At 37.4% G+C, this 17,879-nt stretch overlaps 1 protein-coding gene across 1 annotated transcript in view; it reads left to right on the plus strand.

Annotated features, from left to right (window-relative positions):
* Positions 1–6: 6 nt before the first annotated feature.
* CENPC (centromere protein C) overlaps positions 7–17,879 on the plus strand; it is a 29,686-nt gene continuing 11,813 nt past the window's right edge. Inside the window, exons 1-17 of the mRNA XM_009273606.2 lie at positions 7–42; positions 1,737–1,783; positions 2,983–3,044; positions 3,375–3,472; positions 4,565–4,649; positions 4,752–4,971; positions 5,904–6,107; positions 6,725–7,104; positions 7,774–8,623; positions 9,273–9,311; positions 10,547–10,620; positions 11,514–11,582; positions 12,820–12,924; positions 13,740–13,838; positions 16,517–16,612; positions 16,914–17,068; positions 17,569–17,659. Coding sequence (XP_009271881.1) covers positions 28–42; positions 1,737–1,783; positions 2,983–3,044; positions 3,375–3,472; positions 4,565–4,649; positions 4,752–4,971; positions 5,904–6,107; positions 6,725–7,104; positions 7,774–8,623; positions 9,273–9,311; positions 10,547–10,620; positions 11,514–11,582; positions 12,820–12,924; positions 13,740–13,838; positions 16,517–16,612; positions 16,914–17,068; positions 17,569–17,659 — 2,689 coding nt within the window. The 5' untranslated portion in view covers positions 7–27. The remainder of the gene's footprint in view (positions 43–1,736; positions 1,784–2,982; positions 3,045–3,374; positions 3,473–4,564; positions 4,650–4,751; positions 4,972–5,903; positions 6,108–6,724; positions 7,105–7,773; positions 8,624–9,272; positions 9,312–10,546; positions 10,621–11,513; positions 11,583–12,819; positions 12,925–13,739; positions 13,839–16,516; positions 16,613–16,913; positions 17,069–17,568; positions 17,660–17,879) is intronic.

The following is a 17,879-nucleotide window of genomic DNA, read 5'->3' on the forward strand; positions in this document are numbered from 1 at the left end:
TCTTCGTCCTCGTCGCGGCGACCCGGGATGGCGGAGGCCTTGGTGAGAGAGCGCGGGCGCGGGGGAAGGGGCGGGAGGAATGGGGATGTGTTGGGGGCAGCGACCGTTCCCTTCTGTAACACTCGGGGTGCGGCCCTCTCTTCAGTGCGCTCCTGAGGGGCGGGCGGGCCCGCGGGGCCGTCCTTCCGCCCCTGACGGCGCGGTGAGGCTCGGGGGGGGCCCCGCGGGGCCGGTGTTAGTGCTCTGCTCTCCCTCTTGGCCTCGGTTGCTGGCACAAACACTTCTGCTCTGAGGGCTTGTCTGTTGGGAGCCCCCGTTTCCCTTAGGCTGCCTGCAGCTGCGCCTGTCGCTCGTCTCTGGAGATCTTCCTTTCACGGGTTAGCGTGTAAAGAACCGGTGACTCTTGCCTAGACATGCTAGAGACGTACGTATCTTTCTCCTGCCGTCCTCTGTCAGAGGTACACGGGGGTCTTAAGTTTTAAAAGCTCTTTATGTGTAGCGGGGTATGAACATAACAATAAATAACTGTTAAGAGCTCTTTTAGATCCATTACAGGAATTTTTCATTTTCTTATATGAAGGGTTGCTTGCTAGTTGATTATACTGCACTCCACTGCAAGGGGAAGAAGTTTAAGCCCGAGGCACTGATTTGCTGTAGAGTATGGTTCTGCGCTGTTTCTGAAGTGATGACTTTTGGTCAGTCATTTTCCCGTGTGACCTAGAGTTTTTTCCTGCCATTTTAAGCTGATGTTGAAAATTTGCAGTGGAATAAATCCTTATGTGGTTTTAGTTATTTTTATTACCAGAATTAGTATCCAAAGAGGAATCACAAAGAAGTGCAAAGTAATGTCAGGATGGCAAACTTAGGAGAAATGTGCTGAATTCTGTTGTATTAGGACTAGATAATCACCACACTGCACATATATTGTTTTTCAGCTAAACGTTTAGAATTTTTTTGAGACATTTTCTTGTCACATCGATGAAAAACTGTACTCTGCTTAGCTCTTTAATTTTTCTTGACTTGCCCATCCTTCCTGGTTTTATCCTCTACAGTCTTTGCCTGTTCCCAGCTCAGTAGGCTTTATTTCATTTGTTGGCATAGAAAGTAGCGCTGATAAAATACTGTCGTTTGACTTGTTACTGCTCTAGTTGTGGTAATAGATGACTGGAGTCGTGTCTGCTATTCGAATGACTTTGATTATACTTGAATCCCAAGTATATGAGGAAGTGCTGGGAGTTAATTGAGACCGTAGTTTTACCATGGAACAGCTGATGTGCTCTCACTGCCTGTCAACGTGGTCTTGCCTGTGATAAACATAGGGTAAGAATTCACAGAGCAGCGGATGTGTTGTAAGGTTATGTCCGAGCTTGCTTTGTGGTAGTTCATTCCCTTTCCTTACTTGAAAGATTATTTCTGAAAGTCATCACAGAAATGTTAACCAAATCCTTAGATTTTCTGTGATTTCTGTCATGTAAGTCTCCTGTACGTGTCTCTGACTTTAAATGCAAGAGATGCTTGATGGTTCTTGAGGAAAGCTGAATTTCTGGCTGTTGTTACAGGGGTTGTAGCTACTGCGGCGTTCTAAGAAAAACAGAGCTGTAGTAACTCCCACTAGTTTCAGATGGATCAAGAATCCTCAAGACTTGCTTACATGAGAAATTGGAGGTTGGTCGCTTATTTGTTTGTCTGTCGAGTGTCACAATGCTTAGTAAAAATTGATTCTTATTTCTTCACAGAATCATTTTAAAAAAGACTACAGAGCAAGATTCTGCCACGGAGGAGGGTAACTTACATTTAAAACTTTATTCTTGGATATGATTGTTTGGAAAACTTATGTTGATTTTTGTCCAAGAGCTTAATGTCAAAACTATTGGGTGTATCTTATTAAACTAACCATATGATGTTTCCCAAACTTCTTGTATTTCTTAGTGGTGGGAGGAGCAAATTGTGCTGGGGGACAAAGCACCAAGGATTTCTTTTGTATTCCTTGCTGAGGCAGCAGACTGTGGTGTAGCTATACCTGAACTACCCCTAACTAGGCTGCCTGAGCACGGAAGCAGTAGTCTGTGCAAACATTTTGCCCTTCAAGAGGTAGAGAAATGAAGCCCATGCAGAGTTGTAGCTTATTTGGCCCTTGCTGGTAAATGTTAGAGATGAGTTTGAGTATTTGCAGTGCTGTAGCTTTCTTTAAAGGCATGTCAGAAGTCCATGAGCTTTTTGTTACTGGAATCCATTTTTAGACATGCATTTCATGAGCTTACCAAATCTGCCAAATTACCTGTCTTGAAAGGTGTATAATAATCATTATGGGAGAAGTACTCCATGGCTTTTCTCTTGTTATTTTGGTTTTGATCAACATGGTCTGGCTAGTAGATCACTTCTGCTGTTTTCATTTGTCCTGGGGAGGTTTGAAATAGTAATCCAAGCAGCTGAGCTGTTCGCTTGCTTATGGATTTGTTACCTCAAGCCAATTCTGGCTGCTGAAACTTTTGTAGAAGCACAGAATAACTGTGGATAAGTGGTAGAAAGAGAAGCAGAGGGTGACTCCTTGTATGAAGGGATAGATGTGCAGCCTACACCTTTCATTTCTGGGTCTGCTGAGGCTGGATCACTGTGCAGGCAACATTACTTGAGGACTGATTTTTTAAAAATTTATTTATTTCAAGCGAGAATCTTTATTCATCCCAAAGCTTTTACTTGAGGGCTGTTGCAGTAGTTGTATGTTTTCTTTTATGTAGAGAGATTTCTTCATTCTCATCATATTCGGTGACAGTGGGGCTTTTTCTCCTGGAATCCTTATTTAGACAAGTTTCTTTGCAGATATCTGTGCATGGAAATGGTAGGTAAAATATATTAAAGTTGGGACTAGTGGAAATAATAATTAAAATATTAAGTAATAAGAACTTTACTACTTTTATATTGCTGGGATAGGAACATTTAGTATTTCTGATTGAAAATATTTTTTTCCCCTCTTCTTTCTAGAAATAAGATTGATGTACAGCCAGGTCAAAATGTACTGAAACTCATACAGGATTGTTTCGAAAGTAAGCGTTTATTTGGTGTTTTGCTTAATTTGTTGGTTAAAGAAAAAAATAATTTTTTCCTTGTATTGTATTTAGTAATAAATAAATAGAAATAAAAAATAGAGATAAAATGGATAAAAATAAAGTCTTTCTCACAGTCTTCTAAAAGCACCCCAATCCCAGCTGCTTAAAACTGTGTCTTAGCTGTCTTATAAAGGTAATCTTTTTCCCAAGTAGCTGGTTTCTTTCTTGTTTGGATTTTTGTGACCTTAACAAGCTTTAGCAACTTGTTAAAATAATTGAAACTTGGACAATTCCAAGAATACCTTATTTATAGGTTTTTCTTTATAGGTTGTGGCGGTGATCTTACAATAAGCTCTCCAAGTGCAACCCGTTGCTCAACTCCTGTTGTCAGAAATGAGGAGAGGACTTCAATACAGAGCCAAAGGGTAAGTTAGTTATGGCAGTGTCACAATGTAGCATTGGGTACAGTTTTACTTGGGTACAAGTTTAGTTCTGTAGGATTTAGTTGTGTATGAGTGTTGAATGAATAAGCTCCATATGTCACTTGTATTAGTATATAGGCTATAATTTAACCTTCTGTAATAGTTGTTGGTAATTTTTTTTCTTAGTTTGTTGTGCTCTAATAGTAAATATTCTATAACTAGATTTATTTAATAGCTTATTTTCTTGAGTTTTTGCTAATGAAAGCTTTTTCAGCTTTTTGTCCAGGATAGTTAAATTTCTCATGGTCTCAGGTTGAAGCACACTGCCTTATAACTGGTGGTGGGTATGGCTGTCTTGGACTCCATTGGGGTTGGTTTCAGTCACTTTGCCAGATATATGGACACAGTTGTTGGCTATCTGATGGATAGTAAAATTGAAAGATGATTCTTGTAAAAAGCAGATTGTCAACTCCTGATAAACAGCTACCTGTACAGTAATTTATATATCTGTAACTGTTGAAGAGTGGAAACAAGTTGAAGGACTTGTTAACGCGCTGTCTGAGACGATGCCAATAATCTAGTTTGTATATTTAGTTTTAATATTTTGATTCTAGTAGTTTTTTTGTAAAAATAGGATATTCTATTAAAGGCAGTGTTGAGAACAGGCATCCTCTATAAAGGTGTTTGTTTACTTTAGTCTGATGTTAGAATACCATGAAATCTCAAAGTAATTCTTGCAAAACCTCAGCCGGACTTAATAAAGGTGAATTAAATTGTTTAAGTTAATTCATTCTAATGAAAAGAGTAAATAGCTTGCCTGTGGACTAGCAGGATGTCTGTTCAAAGCTGCAAATTGATTTTTACTGTACATGCTGTTTTACCTGTTGTTTGAAATTTACAGTTAGTTTTAGAAAGTCTTACGTAATAGAACATTGAAGTGTTTAGTTAAAATAGAACTGTGCTCCAAATGAGTAAGAATTAAGAGAAGGAAGTTATATCGTGTTCTGTAGAAATTTATATTCCTGTCAAAATACTTTTGCTTTATCAAATATTTTACTTTGTCTCATTATTTGTTATCGACTATGACAACCAAAGGCAGAGTTAACTAACTCTGTGAAAAGAGCCTGTAATTCTGCAGAGTCCTTACCTGCATCACCACTAAAAAGAGTCAGCAGCAGAGGTTGGTAGCACTATTACTGAATTAAGTTTTTTTGGTGATTATTTCTTGGGAATTTGTAAGGTTTTGAGTAGAAGAATTAAACCTATTCTATATATATGGCAGGATGGTCACGTGAATCACCCCTGGAGCCTGCAATACACGATTACATAGCTGATTCTAAAAAAACAAAGTCTCCTGTGTCTAAAAGAGAAACAAATAATATATTAAAAGATGTTGAAGCACTATGCAAAAGTCCTGCCATGTCTTCGGACCCTGAGGATGATCATGGGTCTGTTGGATCCCCTCTTCTTGTGGAGGAAGTGAAAAGTTCTCCTGTACATATGTAAGTAGAGTTGAATGTGGTGGTGGTGTCATGTCCCCCGTGACTCCCCCCTCCCAACCCCCTAGGGTAAATTAATACAGTGGTTTCAATCATTTATGAGTTTGGATTGTGAACTCATAAAAAATAATTCCAAGCTTTTTAGAAAATTTCCATATCTGGGTTTAGAAAGGGCAGAATTGTTTTTTATTAAATATTCTGGTGATAAGGGTTAATTCTCAAAAGTGCAGTACCCAAGTGCAGGAAGCCTGTCAGAATAGATTTGAACTGCTTTTTTGCAGGCAAGTGCCCCAAATTATCAGCTTCTCAGATAGTCTAGACTTTTTCAGTGAATCCTATTGACAGTGTTGATCTTAAAAGTTAACAAAGAATTTGTTAAAGCAGAGATGAGCAGTCATTGTTCCTCTCACCCTGAATATACAAATGTTTTATACAAAGTAGAACAACTTCAGTTGTGATCATTATCTCCTCTTTGGAAAATTTGAAGCCAGCTGCAATAGCGGCCAGTCCCAGCTACAGTTCTGCTTTCCTGGAGGACTGAATCTCCGGGGTAGATCATAGAGAGGGACTGACACTGATCTCATTGACTCCCGTTGATGGAGTGAGATTGGAAAGAGAGTGCACCTAGGGTCTAGGAAACCTGACAATTTCTGAAGCACATTCTCCTAAAATTAGGAATTTGTCTTGCTGAGCAGCCCTCGCTTTGATCAAGTGTTACAAGCGGACCCCATGTTGCCTCTTGATTTGGACACTTGCTACTATGCTGGGATGTAGTACCGCTAACCTGTGTTCCAGCAAATTACCAAATGGAAGCTCATTCATAAGAAGTGAGACACTGTCAGCAGGAGAAAATGAGCATCTGTCCATCCACACGATACTTTAATGTGCACTCAGGATTTATAGCATCATATTTGAATGCTGTTTCTCATACATAGATTACATTTTGATGACCAAAATACTCCTGCTGCAGTGAAGAGCCACGTGGAAGTTGAAAATTTGGAAGGACCTCAGAATGGGAGGGATGAGCAGGTTGTTCTCGTGCAAGGAACAGAACGTATTGCTACGCCTTCTGTACAGAAAGAGAAGTCTTTCTCTTCGGTTGTCTTAGCAGCTGTAGCAAAAGGAACACTTGGAAAAAGGTTTGTTTTGAGGCTTAATATGGAACATAATTTGCTAGTAAAATAACCCAGTCCTGAAGTACTGGAGCAACATCCTTTTATCTATAAACATGGTCTGGGAGAATGTTTTGGGATAGTCCAACTTTACTGAAAAATGCCGTTTGAGAAAGGGTTTGAATAGTTGTTTCATAGTTTTGTGCTGTTAGGATTTAACAGTGCTGTTGCTTTTGTCTGCTAGTAAAATAGTATGTAGCTGTTGAATAGTGTTTCAGATTGAGTCTGGGATGTTGTGATAGGTAGGTTGGAGGGTTCAGGAAAACCTTATGTGATTCTGAAGTTCCCAGTGATCAAGCAGTCTTTTTCAGAGCTAATATGGATCTGACCAGTTAGATAGGAAGTTGACTATCCAGCATCTGAGAAATAATGCGGTGTGAATATGACGCCAAAGCAAGGAGAAGCATGCCTTGTGCTCTTTTTGGAAGCTAAAGGGCAATGAATGATTAAATTGATAATAATTCTTCTGAGGAATGTCCTGTAGCATGCTTAGGTGTTCTAGAGTCACCACTAGATTTGCAAGATTGAAAGTCAATTTTTTTTCCCCAAAAATGATGTGAATACTTTGTCCTTCCTTTCTTTAGGTATTCAGCCTCTATATCACCGCCATCACCTCCTCCTGTGAAAGATCAAGATATAGAAATAGAAAATGAATGTGAATTTTTAATTGATGAATCAGATGGTGTATCTTTTAATTCTTGGTTTTCAATACCCCGTAAGAACAAAAAATCAAAAAAAGATGGCTCTGCAACTCCTTTTCCTAAATCTCAGCCCTCTGAAAAGGAGAAGACAGAGAGTAAGAAAGGCAAGAACAGAAAAGTACAGGTTGAAGCACTTACTAAACAGAAAATGGATGATTTGGATGTCAGAGTACGTGACTTCAAAGGAACATCAGAATCAGATCCAGTCTCTAACAGTGAAGGAAAGGTCCTTAAATCTCAAAGGCAAAACAGTACTCATATGGGTAAGTTATTTAACAGGTCTGCAGACTTCTCCTTCCAGGTCATATTACTGGATTTTTTTGTGGTGGTTTATTGGGAAATAAGGATAAAGTAGATGAGAGACATTAATGGATTCCTAACTGATGTTTCAGTTGCACAGTTAGGTTTGGGTGTATACAAGGCAGTGAGACAGAGCGTCTTCACTCTTCTTTTTTTTTTTTTTTTTCTTTTCCCTTTCCCCCACCCCCCCCAAAAAAAAAAATTTAAGTTAGCAGTGTTGCCTTTTCTTATGAGCAGACAAAGAAGGTAGGTACCCACAAGCTTTTGCTCCTCCGTCGAAAGATTAAGATATGTGCTTTGAACTGGAGGGAGTCAGTTTTTAGGAATTATTTGAGAAGGGTTTTGTAGCAGGAAGCACTGAAAACTGGAAAGCAGATTGAATGTTACATTTCTGCCCTTTTTTTTCTGCTAGGAAATACTGGAAGTACACCAGAAATTCTGTTTTGAATTTTTCGTACACTATAGTTCAGAGAAAGCTTTCTTTTAAGCATCAGGGAAAAATCTGGCTTTGTGATACTTTTTTGTTTCTTTTTTTGATTCTTTGGTTTATTTTTATGTGTTCAGATGTCAACATGTATCTTCAGGTTTAATGGGAAAAGGTGTTAATGTCCAAGTGTTTTGTGTATTGATAGGAAAGACTAAAAAGGATGCACTTAGGCAAGGCTCTCCAAACCAGAAAAAGGACACGTCGTGGAAACCAGAAGTTGAAGAACTGATACTGTCACAGTCTGGATTGGAAACAAAAGCATCTGATGCAGAACAATGTAAAACAAGGGTGACGCCAAGTGAGGATTTGCCTATGCCCTCAGCTGGGCATCAGCAAGAGCGGACTGTGTCTCCAAAAAAGAATCTCAAGTCTTCCAAGTACGTGCAGTCAGCTTCAAAAGCTTCTCAGCATTTAGTTCACAAGAAACAAACTGCTAAGCAGAAAGTTCCAAAAGATGCAGTAGCTAAGAGACTGGCAGAAAGTCCGGGGACGAAGCTTAAAAAATCTGGCAAGAATAGTAGTAATAAAAGACGTCAGTTACAAAGAGAGGAGAGTTCTGACAGTGAACCTGGTGAAGAAGAGCTTGAAAGAGAGCCTGTAAAATTGAATGAAGTGTTTACCTCACCCCTGCATCAGAAATTACAGGCTTCCGTGATTCAGAAGTTGGCTAAGTCTGAAAAGCCTAAAAATGTATTGCACACATTGGAGTCACTTGGTGGTGCAAATAACAAAACTCCTGTAAAAGCACTACAGCATCTCATAGACAGTGTGAAGAATTCTGAAAAGAAACTATTGTCAGCTAAGTCTTCAGGGAAGATACCCAAAAAGATTCATCGCAGAACCAGTAAAGGTGTTTGCTCAAACCCTGAGGACACGGAGTCTCAAACGGACTCTGACAGCTCTTCTGTACAGGACATGGCAAGAAAAAAACAGAAGTTATCAGATGTAGAAATAAAAAGTAACAGAAGAAAACGTAACACGCAACATGGACTACAGTAAGCTTTTTATGTAATTCCTTACAAGTGTGGTATAACTTGGTAGATAATTAAACACATCTTGTTAACTTTTAAGCAGTAATGGCCCAATTGAACTATGACAGTTTCAGACTGGTGAATAGCAAATAGAGAAACCAAGTGGTGTGATCAACATCCTATTCTCACAGGTGGGTGCCAAATCTAATGTTTGCTTCTACATAAGGAAACTTGCGCTGGAATTTTTAAAGTGTTCTTTTGAGACCTGAGTAGCAGATCCAATTTAAAAACAAAAAAAAAGGACAAAAAAAGACACACATGCGCACACAACCTCACCACCCGTAGAGTAACTTCAGTGTCAGGTTTGTTACTTTGTTTATAAATTGTCCTTAAACCACAACAAAAATGGAGAAAATAGTGTTTAATTGTTCAGCTATATTTATTTTTGTGGAAGTAACTTTACTAATGATTGATAATCAAAAGAGGAAGTTTCTTTAACCAGTCTGAGTTTTCAATCTTTTTTCAATCTGTTCTTTGCATTGCTTTTTAATTTTTTTTTAAAAATGTCTTTTTTATGGTTCTGTTCAGTACATACAATTGTTGACCTACAGGTTCCTTTCAGTAAGTAAAATTGACTTAATAGTAAACGTAATAATAATTTTCTCTCTTCTAGAGATTCCTTTGCAGCTGAGAAGGCTAAGAGTCGTGAAAGGTAATTTCCTGCGTTGTCTGTCAAACTTGCATTTAATCCCACTTCTGCCCCACTGAGACAGAACAGCTGTTTGGTACTGCTACTGCGTTCTGTGTTCTACTAGTGAAGAACCTAGTAGAAAAAGGATCGTGATTCATGCCTGAGGTTTTTAAATACCGTGCTAATACAGTTAATAAACTAATAAAATTCTTCTTCCTGTCATGAATAAGGGGTCATAGTAAGCTTCTTGCCTTTGGGGATTTTTTTTCCTTTGAGCCTTGCTTCCACATTAGTGTGTAATTTTTGAACAGAAATACTAGTGGTCCTAGACCTAGTATCAACTGTACTAATAAAGTTGCTGTTAAATAGGGTATAGAACTGTATCTACAATCCAAACTTTTGTTTGTGCGCGTAGATATGCACATATCTTCTCCTTCATGGGATGGGAACTTAATAACAAAGCAAACAGGGGTGGAAGTCTATGAATTTATTAAATTCTTATGTTGCAATTCCACTGAAAATTTTCTTTTTTTTTTATTATAAGTGAGCCTACTGCAGACTTAATTGGACAAATTTGTAGTGTAGGTTTGCTAATCTATAATTGAAATGCATCTTTTGGACTTTAGGCGTATCACAGCTGAACTTCATTGGCACGGTAAAAGCAGTGAAGCACAGCCACAGATGGGGGAAGGAGGAAAAGTTAGGGGTGCTAATGCTAAGGCTGTGAGAGAAGTCCTCTTATAAGTGATTTGATTGCTAGAGAATCTCTGGTGGAGTTAAATACATGTTAATTATTGCCATTTTATGGGGGAGATTTTATGAAAGAATACATATTACAAACTATTTTACTGTCTTTTCCTTACAGTATGCAAAACATTTCTTTAAAGCACTTCTATAATCATAGTCTATGGAAAATTGTTTGAAAGGTAATGCTACAGAGGAGAGGAGAAGGTCTGTTTCTTCTGGAAGGGAGAAAAAAGAAAAAAGTTACAAGATTTTTAGAGAACCTGGTTAGAGAGAAGGCGTGAACACTAGTCTGCCTGATGACCGAGTAGAGCAGCAATTGATGAATTTCAGACCTGTGATTCCTAACTAGGAGTCATTTGCTTCAGTGTCTAATTGGTACAGACAGATGTTTAGAAGGAACCCTCCCCCCCGCCATGATCTGAAAAAAACTTAAATTTGCTATTCTTGGTAGTGCTGTAATGTTCCTTTGACATTTAACATATTCAAGCATGTTTTTTTTTCCTTTGAAGTGGGCCTGTTCTAGAACATTGTGATAAACTTGCTTCCAGAAGTAAGTCTTGTGAACAGGATAGTACATCTTCAGGTAATGTTTAAAATTGGTATTTTCTTGCATTTTATGTATAAGCTGTAATTGATGGTACAGTAATTTCTGCTTGTCCAGAATAAGAAAGGCAGATTGTATTGGCTGTGGTCACATTTCTGCCCATGTACGTGATACAGTATGCCAGCTTTATGTTGTGTTAGCTTTGGAAGGACAAGCACTACATGGTTTGGCATCAAGCCTACCAGGAAAAAGATCCTTCCAAACTACTTTGAACAAGTTTTTTAGGCTCAGTTTGTACCAGTTTGGTGTGTTGCCATGTGATGGTACTATATACGATCACTTCAGGCCACCCTAGACCAAATAATACAGCCTAAGGGAATCATGGCCTGTTCACCTAAAAATATTACGGTTTTCTTTTAAGTTTCCCTACGCAAGTTGCACATACTGGCATAATGAATATCAGCCCCGAGGATAGAAAGTCTTTTCATTAGTGTTTTAGAGCCAGTTGTAAATGTTACTAGTTCATGCAATGCTTTCTTCAGAGACCTAGTTTTGTGTGTGTTGTGGTAAGAAGTTTGTTCTAAAGTTAGGCTTGAGTGGTGTAAAGCTGAATGACCTTGTGTTTTGATCAATAAAATTATATGTGTAGTTATAATTTGCCAATGTTTGTTTTATCAGAGGGATAGGTCTGAGCAATATTTACTTGAATGTATAGTTTTCATGTAATTTTCAAGCTTACGCTGTTTAAAAACTAATTACATATATTGTTTATCTACATTGGGTTTCATACATGTTTAAAGAAAGAAATGTTAGTGGGAACACTAACATTGGGACTTCTGCTTGTCTTACCTTTGGTTGCTTCTAGTGGGAATATTGAATAAAGTCAGGAATAGTAAATGCCTATAGTGGTGTTTTTCTGAATGTATTTTCAGATAATTCTGAAGACTTTAATTGTCACGTAAGAGATCTGTTGTCAGACAACATAGCAAGGCATAAAATAGGTAAGATTTTTAAAATACCTTAATGTAAGTGCATAAATACAAATACATTTCCAACTTGATGTCAACTTTGCTGAAGGAGACACAGGAAGACACTTAGAAATGTGTTCATATGTTAATGAGTATTTACAGATAAGGCTTGTTAGTTCTTCAGGGTACTACAACCCTGCTCTAATTTTTAAGTTACTTTTTAAAAACTTCTAGTGTTTCTTTTTTTATTACTATATTCAACAATTATCTTTTTAACTGTCACGTTTCCATTTTTCATTTGAGTCAAGACACTGCTTACAGTTCAGTGACAACAGTAAGAGTTTGAATTAGTTTTACACAGTGTAACTAAGGGTGCGAATAACCTGCCTTCTGTGGTGGTGTGAGACCGGATAGGATGGAACAATGGGCATGCAGCTGATTGTAGTCCCAAACTAGTCTGTTTTTATTGGTTTTTATTCCTTTCATTATTATTTTTAAGCACAACACTATAGTTGTCTACCTTCAAAAACTATTTCAGCAAGTTTTTTTTTATTTACCACTTTTATTTTTAGCATTTAAGTATTCTTGACTAATTTGCTCTTAACCCTTAAGGGGCTTCTATTCTTTCTTACAAACACTAAAATATCGAACCTTACTGTATTCATATATGGCAGCTTAGAGAAATTGAATGTTGAGACTATGTAATAAGTAACTCTGAAGATAAATATCTGAGAAGTCTTGGAAATGTGTGGGGTTTCTGTTGGCAAAAGTGCTGCTCTTCTGGACCTTGGAGATGGGACTTAAGAATCTGGAAGAGGAGGAGCTGCTTATGCAGTCTCTGTTTCTCTCCTCTTGCCATAACCAAGGCAATGCCTTTTCACTGTTGCTAATGAAATCCCTCAGATTTAGGCAGGGTTCTTAGTCTTTGTCGAGAGCTTTGTCTTCACAGTTGTAGCATGTTTGCTGCTCCTTGTGCTTGAGCCCCTAATGTCCGTATCTCAGTGATTCACTAAGATACATAGAATGAAATGTAATGTAAAGTCAGCACGGTGACTGTTAAAGAAAAAGGAGAGTGAAATACTGATGTATGCAAAAGAAGGCTTTTGGCAATGCTTGATTCCCTTTTCCTGTCATGATAGCAATGTGATATAAATCTCAGCTGGGAAGTGCTGATCCCCTGATACAGAACAACAGGAAAGGATGTTTAATGTTTTCTATTTCTGAATTTTCCTTTCATACTTAATGTGAATGATTTCATCCTTTAAATTAGTACTGCCTTCCAACACACCTAATGTTCGTCGGACAAAAAGGATACGACTAAGGCCTCTGGAATATTGGCGAGGCGAGCGCGTAAACTATACGATGAGGCCTTCAGGTATTAGTTCCAAAATACCTATTTACTTTCTCCTGATAGGGCAGTAAAGAGAAATCTGTGGGTTGATCTTGTGCCATGAAAGCTTTGAGATGCTTACTATTTGGTAATTTTTTAAAAAAGTAGATTACTTACGGTCTCCAGCTATTTAGTCATCTTTCCGTGTAGTCTTTTTCTCTCCTGATGCTCCTGTGTCAGCTAGAAATAGTATCAGCAGAGCATGTGAAGTACCCTTGCCTTAACTGTTTAGGGAAGAACAAAACAGTTTCTCTGTACTACTAGGTTTATTACATCAAAGATTCTATATGATACCGGAAAAAGAGACAATCTACTGGATCATTCATTGGAACATTTCTCTTTGTGTGGGGATTGTTGTCCAGAGCAGATACTATAATATTTTATACAGTCTCAGTGTTAAATTCCCTAAGTGATAAAATATGTCTTGTTCTCAGGGATTTTTTCTGGCAATTCAGCCTAATTTGGTCCTTTCCTAATTATTTAGTCTGCTTGAAAATAGTATTACTTTGTGTCCCTAAAATTGATATTTTGTCTTAAAAATTGACTCTCATGTCATGGTTTTCTGAAATGTTCTTTGACTGAAATGATCAAATTCTTTTTGAAAAGTCTCAAGTTGCATTGCACTCCAAAATACTTGATGTTGAAAAGCTTTTGGTTTGTTCTGGCTTTTTAAAGCTATCTGAAAAGTTCAGCATCAAGGAAATACATTCTCAACTGAAATGCTTGTTGGTTGTGCAAGTCTGCATCCTTGTAAAATTATTATGAGTTAGTGAACTTTGTTTAACTTTCTTTTGTTTCAGGAGGGCTTGTGATAAGTGGAATAGTGTGTCCAGAAACAGAACCTCACAGGAAGATTAAACGGAGGAAGGGTGGTCAGAAGCAGAAAAGAGATGAAACAAGTATGAACACAGACTTTTTTTTCTTTTGCTACTTAAAAAAAAATATCATCTGTAATCAAATGATCTATTGCTGTAAGATTTTTCTCCTGTAAAAACTTGATTCTCTGGGTGAAAATAATTTTGTAATGAGATGTGTTAATGTGATCTGATATGGAAAAACCTGTTCTTATTGTATCTATAGCAATGCTGTATAATCTCATTGTAAAAACTTTAACTTCTCCGCATTAGAAAGGAAGAGATACAGGACATATCCAGAAGTGTTGTGGTGCCTTTAAAGCAGGGGTTGAAGAAAATAAGCTGTACTTCTGTACTTGTTCAGCTTGTTGATTAATGATGCTAATGTGTTTAGTTTCATAATGCACAGTTAAGGTATAAACACTTCTGGTCATTTCACTGATACCTGTGATATCACATCTGAAAAGGCAGCATATGGTGTCAATAGAGTTTTAAGCTATTGTAGGTTAAATACAAAAACATAACAAGGTAGGTGAAGAGAGAGCTTTAAGAACAGTGCATAAAATGGTTAAAAGTGGGCAACAAATCTATGTTTAAACAAACAGGAACAGGAAGCTTTGCTAGAGCCTGTATGTAGAGTAGATAATAAATATGTAGGTAATGCTCAGAAAAGGGAGATGGAGTCAGAGTCCAAAAGCCAAATTATTTTTGCTGTGCTCTCTGTGGAAGATGTTTTGATGCTAAAGAACCTTTCTTTATGGGGACTGTCTAGAGCTTTTGTTTGAGACTGAAACATTTCTATGTGAAGTTATAGAACAAATAAAACAAATGCTAACAAACATGGTAAATGCCATATGGTCCTGACACAGTTCTAAAACAAATCAGGGCTGAAATAATCATTAGAGAAATAAGGAAGAAAACAGTCAATGTTGGTAAAAATTTCTGATTTTTCTAGAGTGTTGCATGTAAATTTTATTCCTTATCTCGAAAAAGAAAGTAGTAGGACTAGTGAAGGTTCAGAGAAAACTGGTCAAAAACATGGAAGGACTTCTGTACGAGAAGCAACTATGTGGTGAAGGCTCCTCAGCCCTGAAGAGAGTACTGTGGAGGTGTGAGAAAGAACTATAAAATCACAAGTGGCATGGAGAAGGGGAATAGAAATAAATTGTGGTTTGTTTTGTTGGGGTTTTTTGTTTGTTTTTAAACACAAGAACTAGAAGGTGTGGAAGGAAGATAGTGAAAGATGGGTTTTTCAAACAAAATAAGGTGGCTCTTCTCACTACGTGCTCCCTGCCCCAGAATACTGTGGGTAAAAATATTTATGTAGATTCAAGGTGAGAACTAGATAAATTCACAGAGGACTTAACTGTTAATAGCTCTAAATAAAGTGTGTGAGTTCCATGTTAGAGGTGGAAAGTATTCCATGGAAGTGCCATTACTCTATAATAGCATCTTTGGGGATGGAAGGGGTACCCACTTTTGGCCATTGATGGGAGACAGGATCCTGGTCTAGATCAACCTTTGATCTAAGTACAGTTTATGTTTTAATATAAATCATTTGTAGTCATGTAAACCTGAGCTGGTAGTGACTATTCATACTGTACCTTACAAGAATTATTGGTTGCTTTAGATGTATTTGAACTGTCTTCCAGAAGTGATGGATTTCCTCTTTAACAGACATTCATCCTGAGAGATAATCTTTCACCATCATCCTTGAATTTTAAGTGATGCATATAAGGACCATCAGCTGAGTAGAATTTCTAGGACAAATTCCTAAATTTTATTGATATGATAAAAATTCTGTGGTTATAGCTATAGAGTTGCACCTGTTGCTGCTTCTTTTTATAGAGAGATGGTTACGTTGGAACAAAGCTATTTCAAACACTTTCTTCCTACTCCTGACTGTTTTGGCGTAAGAGTATTTAAGCAGCCACAAGTGCCTATAAAGTGCTATAGCTTGCCTTTAACATCCTTGTTCTGACTGCATTTAAAGAAATTTCCTGTGCACTGTGGAGCTGAAATTGTCTGCTTAAGAGAGTTCTGCAAGAGAGCTTTGGGATATTTATTCTGTCATGAACATTCTCCAGCGTCTCTTTTCTATTTGAAAAGCATAAGGTTGTCATCAACTCTTAGGCTGTTTCCTTCTCTGGAAAAATCCTTTTTATTATAGAAATAGTTCTCTGATTTACAACTTACAATGAGATTCCGGTTACGGTATTTCTTGAGAAAAGGAAAACTGAACATGTGCTTATTCTTTTGAACACTTTATCTCTTAAGTCTCCTGATGCCCATCAGCACTAGGTAAAAGGAAAAAACTTGCTCTTCGTACTTCATCATGTATTTTTATATCCTCTCTTAATATCCTCTCAGCATCTGTTGCTAGAAAAGCACTTCTCTTACAACGCAGATACTTTTGAGTAAATACTGTCATTAATAGCACAGGATAAATAGTTGGCATTCCCCTGGAAAATTCTTTAGAATTTAGAGACCCTTTATCTATTACACACAGAAATAATTCCAATGAAAATTACGTTTTCAAAGAATTGTTATGGATGGTTTCCTTTTATTTGAAGAAAGTGTATTCAGTCTGTTTAGTCAATAAAAAAAATTTAAGTACTTGTGTGTGAAATTAAAATTGTAGAAAAATTGTGGTTAAATAATTAAGTTTTTAAATGTAGAGTGATTATTTTTCTGTTTTTGTTTTGGTTTTTTTGTCTCCTCAGGAAGTGAGATACCTGCAAATTTGGATCACACCCTAGCTGATACTTCTAAGCCAACCATTGTACTGGACCCAGTAACAAACGAGGAAGTACTTCTAGGTGAGTTGAGGGGATGTGACGAAGGGCCTTTCTGAATTATTTAGTAAGTGTTTAGACTAATAAGAAAAAAAATTGTTTATGCCACGTTGGGCATAAAAAGGTGAGCTGTTGAAATACTCATTGCTCTTCTGGAGAAAATTCTGAGGGAGACATGAAGTGTCCTGATTTTTCAGCTAAATACTGAGTCTAGCTCTTGGGGGTGTTGCACTGAATATGTAATGTATATGATAAGTAGTTACTGAGCAAGTAACAAGACTGATTATGTGTTAGCATTAATGTTAATCTCTGGACTTTTTTGTAGAATGTGTTAACACTGAAAGCAGTCACTCATGCTTCTTCAAAGATGAATCAGTAGAAATATATAAAAATTTGAATACATCTGCTTTTGCCACTGGTAGATTGATTTTGAAACCATTTAAAGAAAAGGGACACCAGTTTGTCCACATGGATACAATAGTAAGTATGCTTTTTTCTTATTTTTATAAAGTTGACTATGTTGACTATGTAAATCTTAGAATGGTTAGAAGTAGCATACGAAGTTGGCGTTTTTTTCAGGATTTTTTTCCCCTCTAATGCAAATAACTACAGGAAACATTAACAAATCATTTCAGTTGTGAAATCAGTTATAACCAAAGAAACTTGCTAGAGGTACTTTGCATGCACGTTGCCCTGCTTTGCTTCACGTTGAATCTGTATGTTCATGTACGCTTACTGTCTGGACCTTGCAGGCAAGATATAAGTATCAAATAAATAAAATCGGTCCCCATCCCCCTTTTAAGTTGTGCATCTTATTTTTCAGCAGGGTGGGAAAAAGGGATTGAAGTTCTGCTGGCTTATTTGGTTTTTGATCTTTGTTACAACATGTATGCTAAACAAAGAGTGTTTTCTTGTATAACGTTCTTAAATGTTTGCAAAGGAAACATTGCTAATCTTAAAACCCTTTGGCTTTCATTAAGGCTTTCCATGTTATCTACGGCAAAATTATTGTTACCTTACATAAGACATCATATTATCTGACTACAGGGGACTTCTTCTATGTTCCAGCAGGTAAGTACATGTGTTTAAAACCACTTTGTTGGAGATGGATGAGACTGAATTAGCATGCTAGGAAGCAAAACTGAGCTGAATGATGGGAGGAGAAGTTTGAGTAGAGAGTGGGAAAGTATAGGGTTATGAATTATAGAATCATAGAATCATTATTAAGGTTGGAAGAGACCTCTAAGATCATCGAGTCCAACCGTCGACCCAACACCACCATGCCCACTAA

This window comes from Aptenodytes forsteri, unplaced genomic scaffold, assembly GCF_000699145.1.
Source record: "Aptenodytes forsteri isolate BGI_AS27 unplaced genomic scaffold, ASM69914v1 Scaffold93, whole genome shotgun sequence".
In the NCBI taxonomy this organism is placed as follows: domain Eukaryota; kingdom Metazoa; phylum Chordata; class Aves; order Sphenisciformes; family Spheniscidae; genus Aptenodytes; species Aptenodytes forsteri.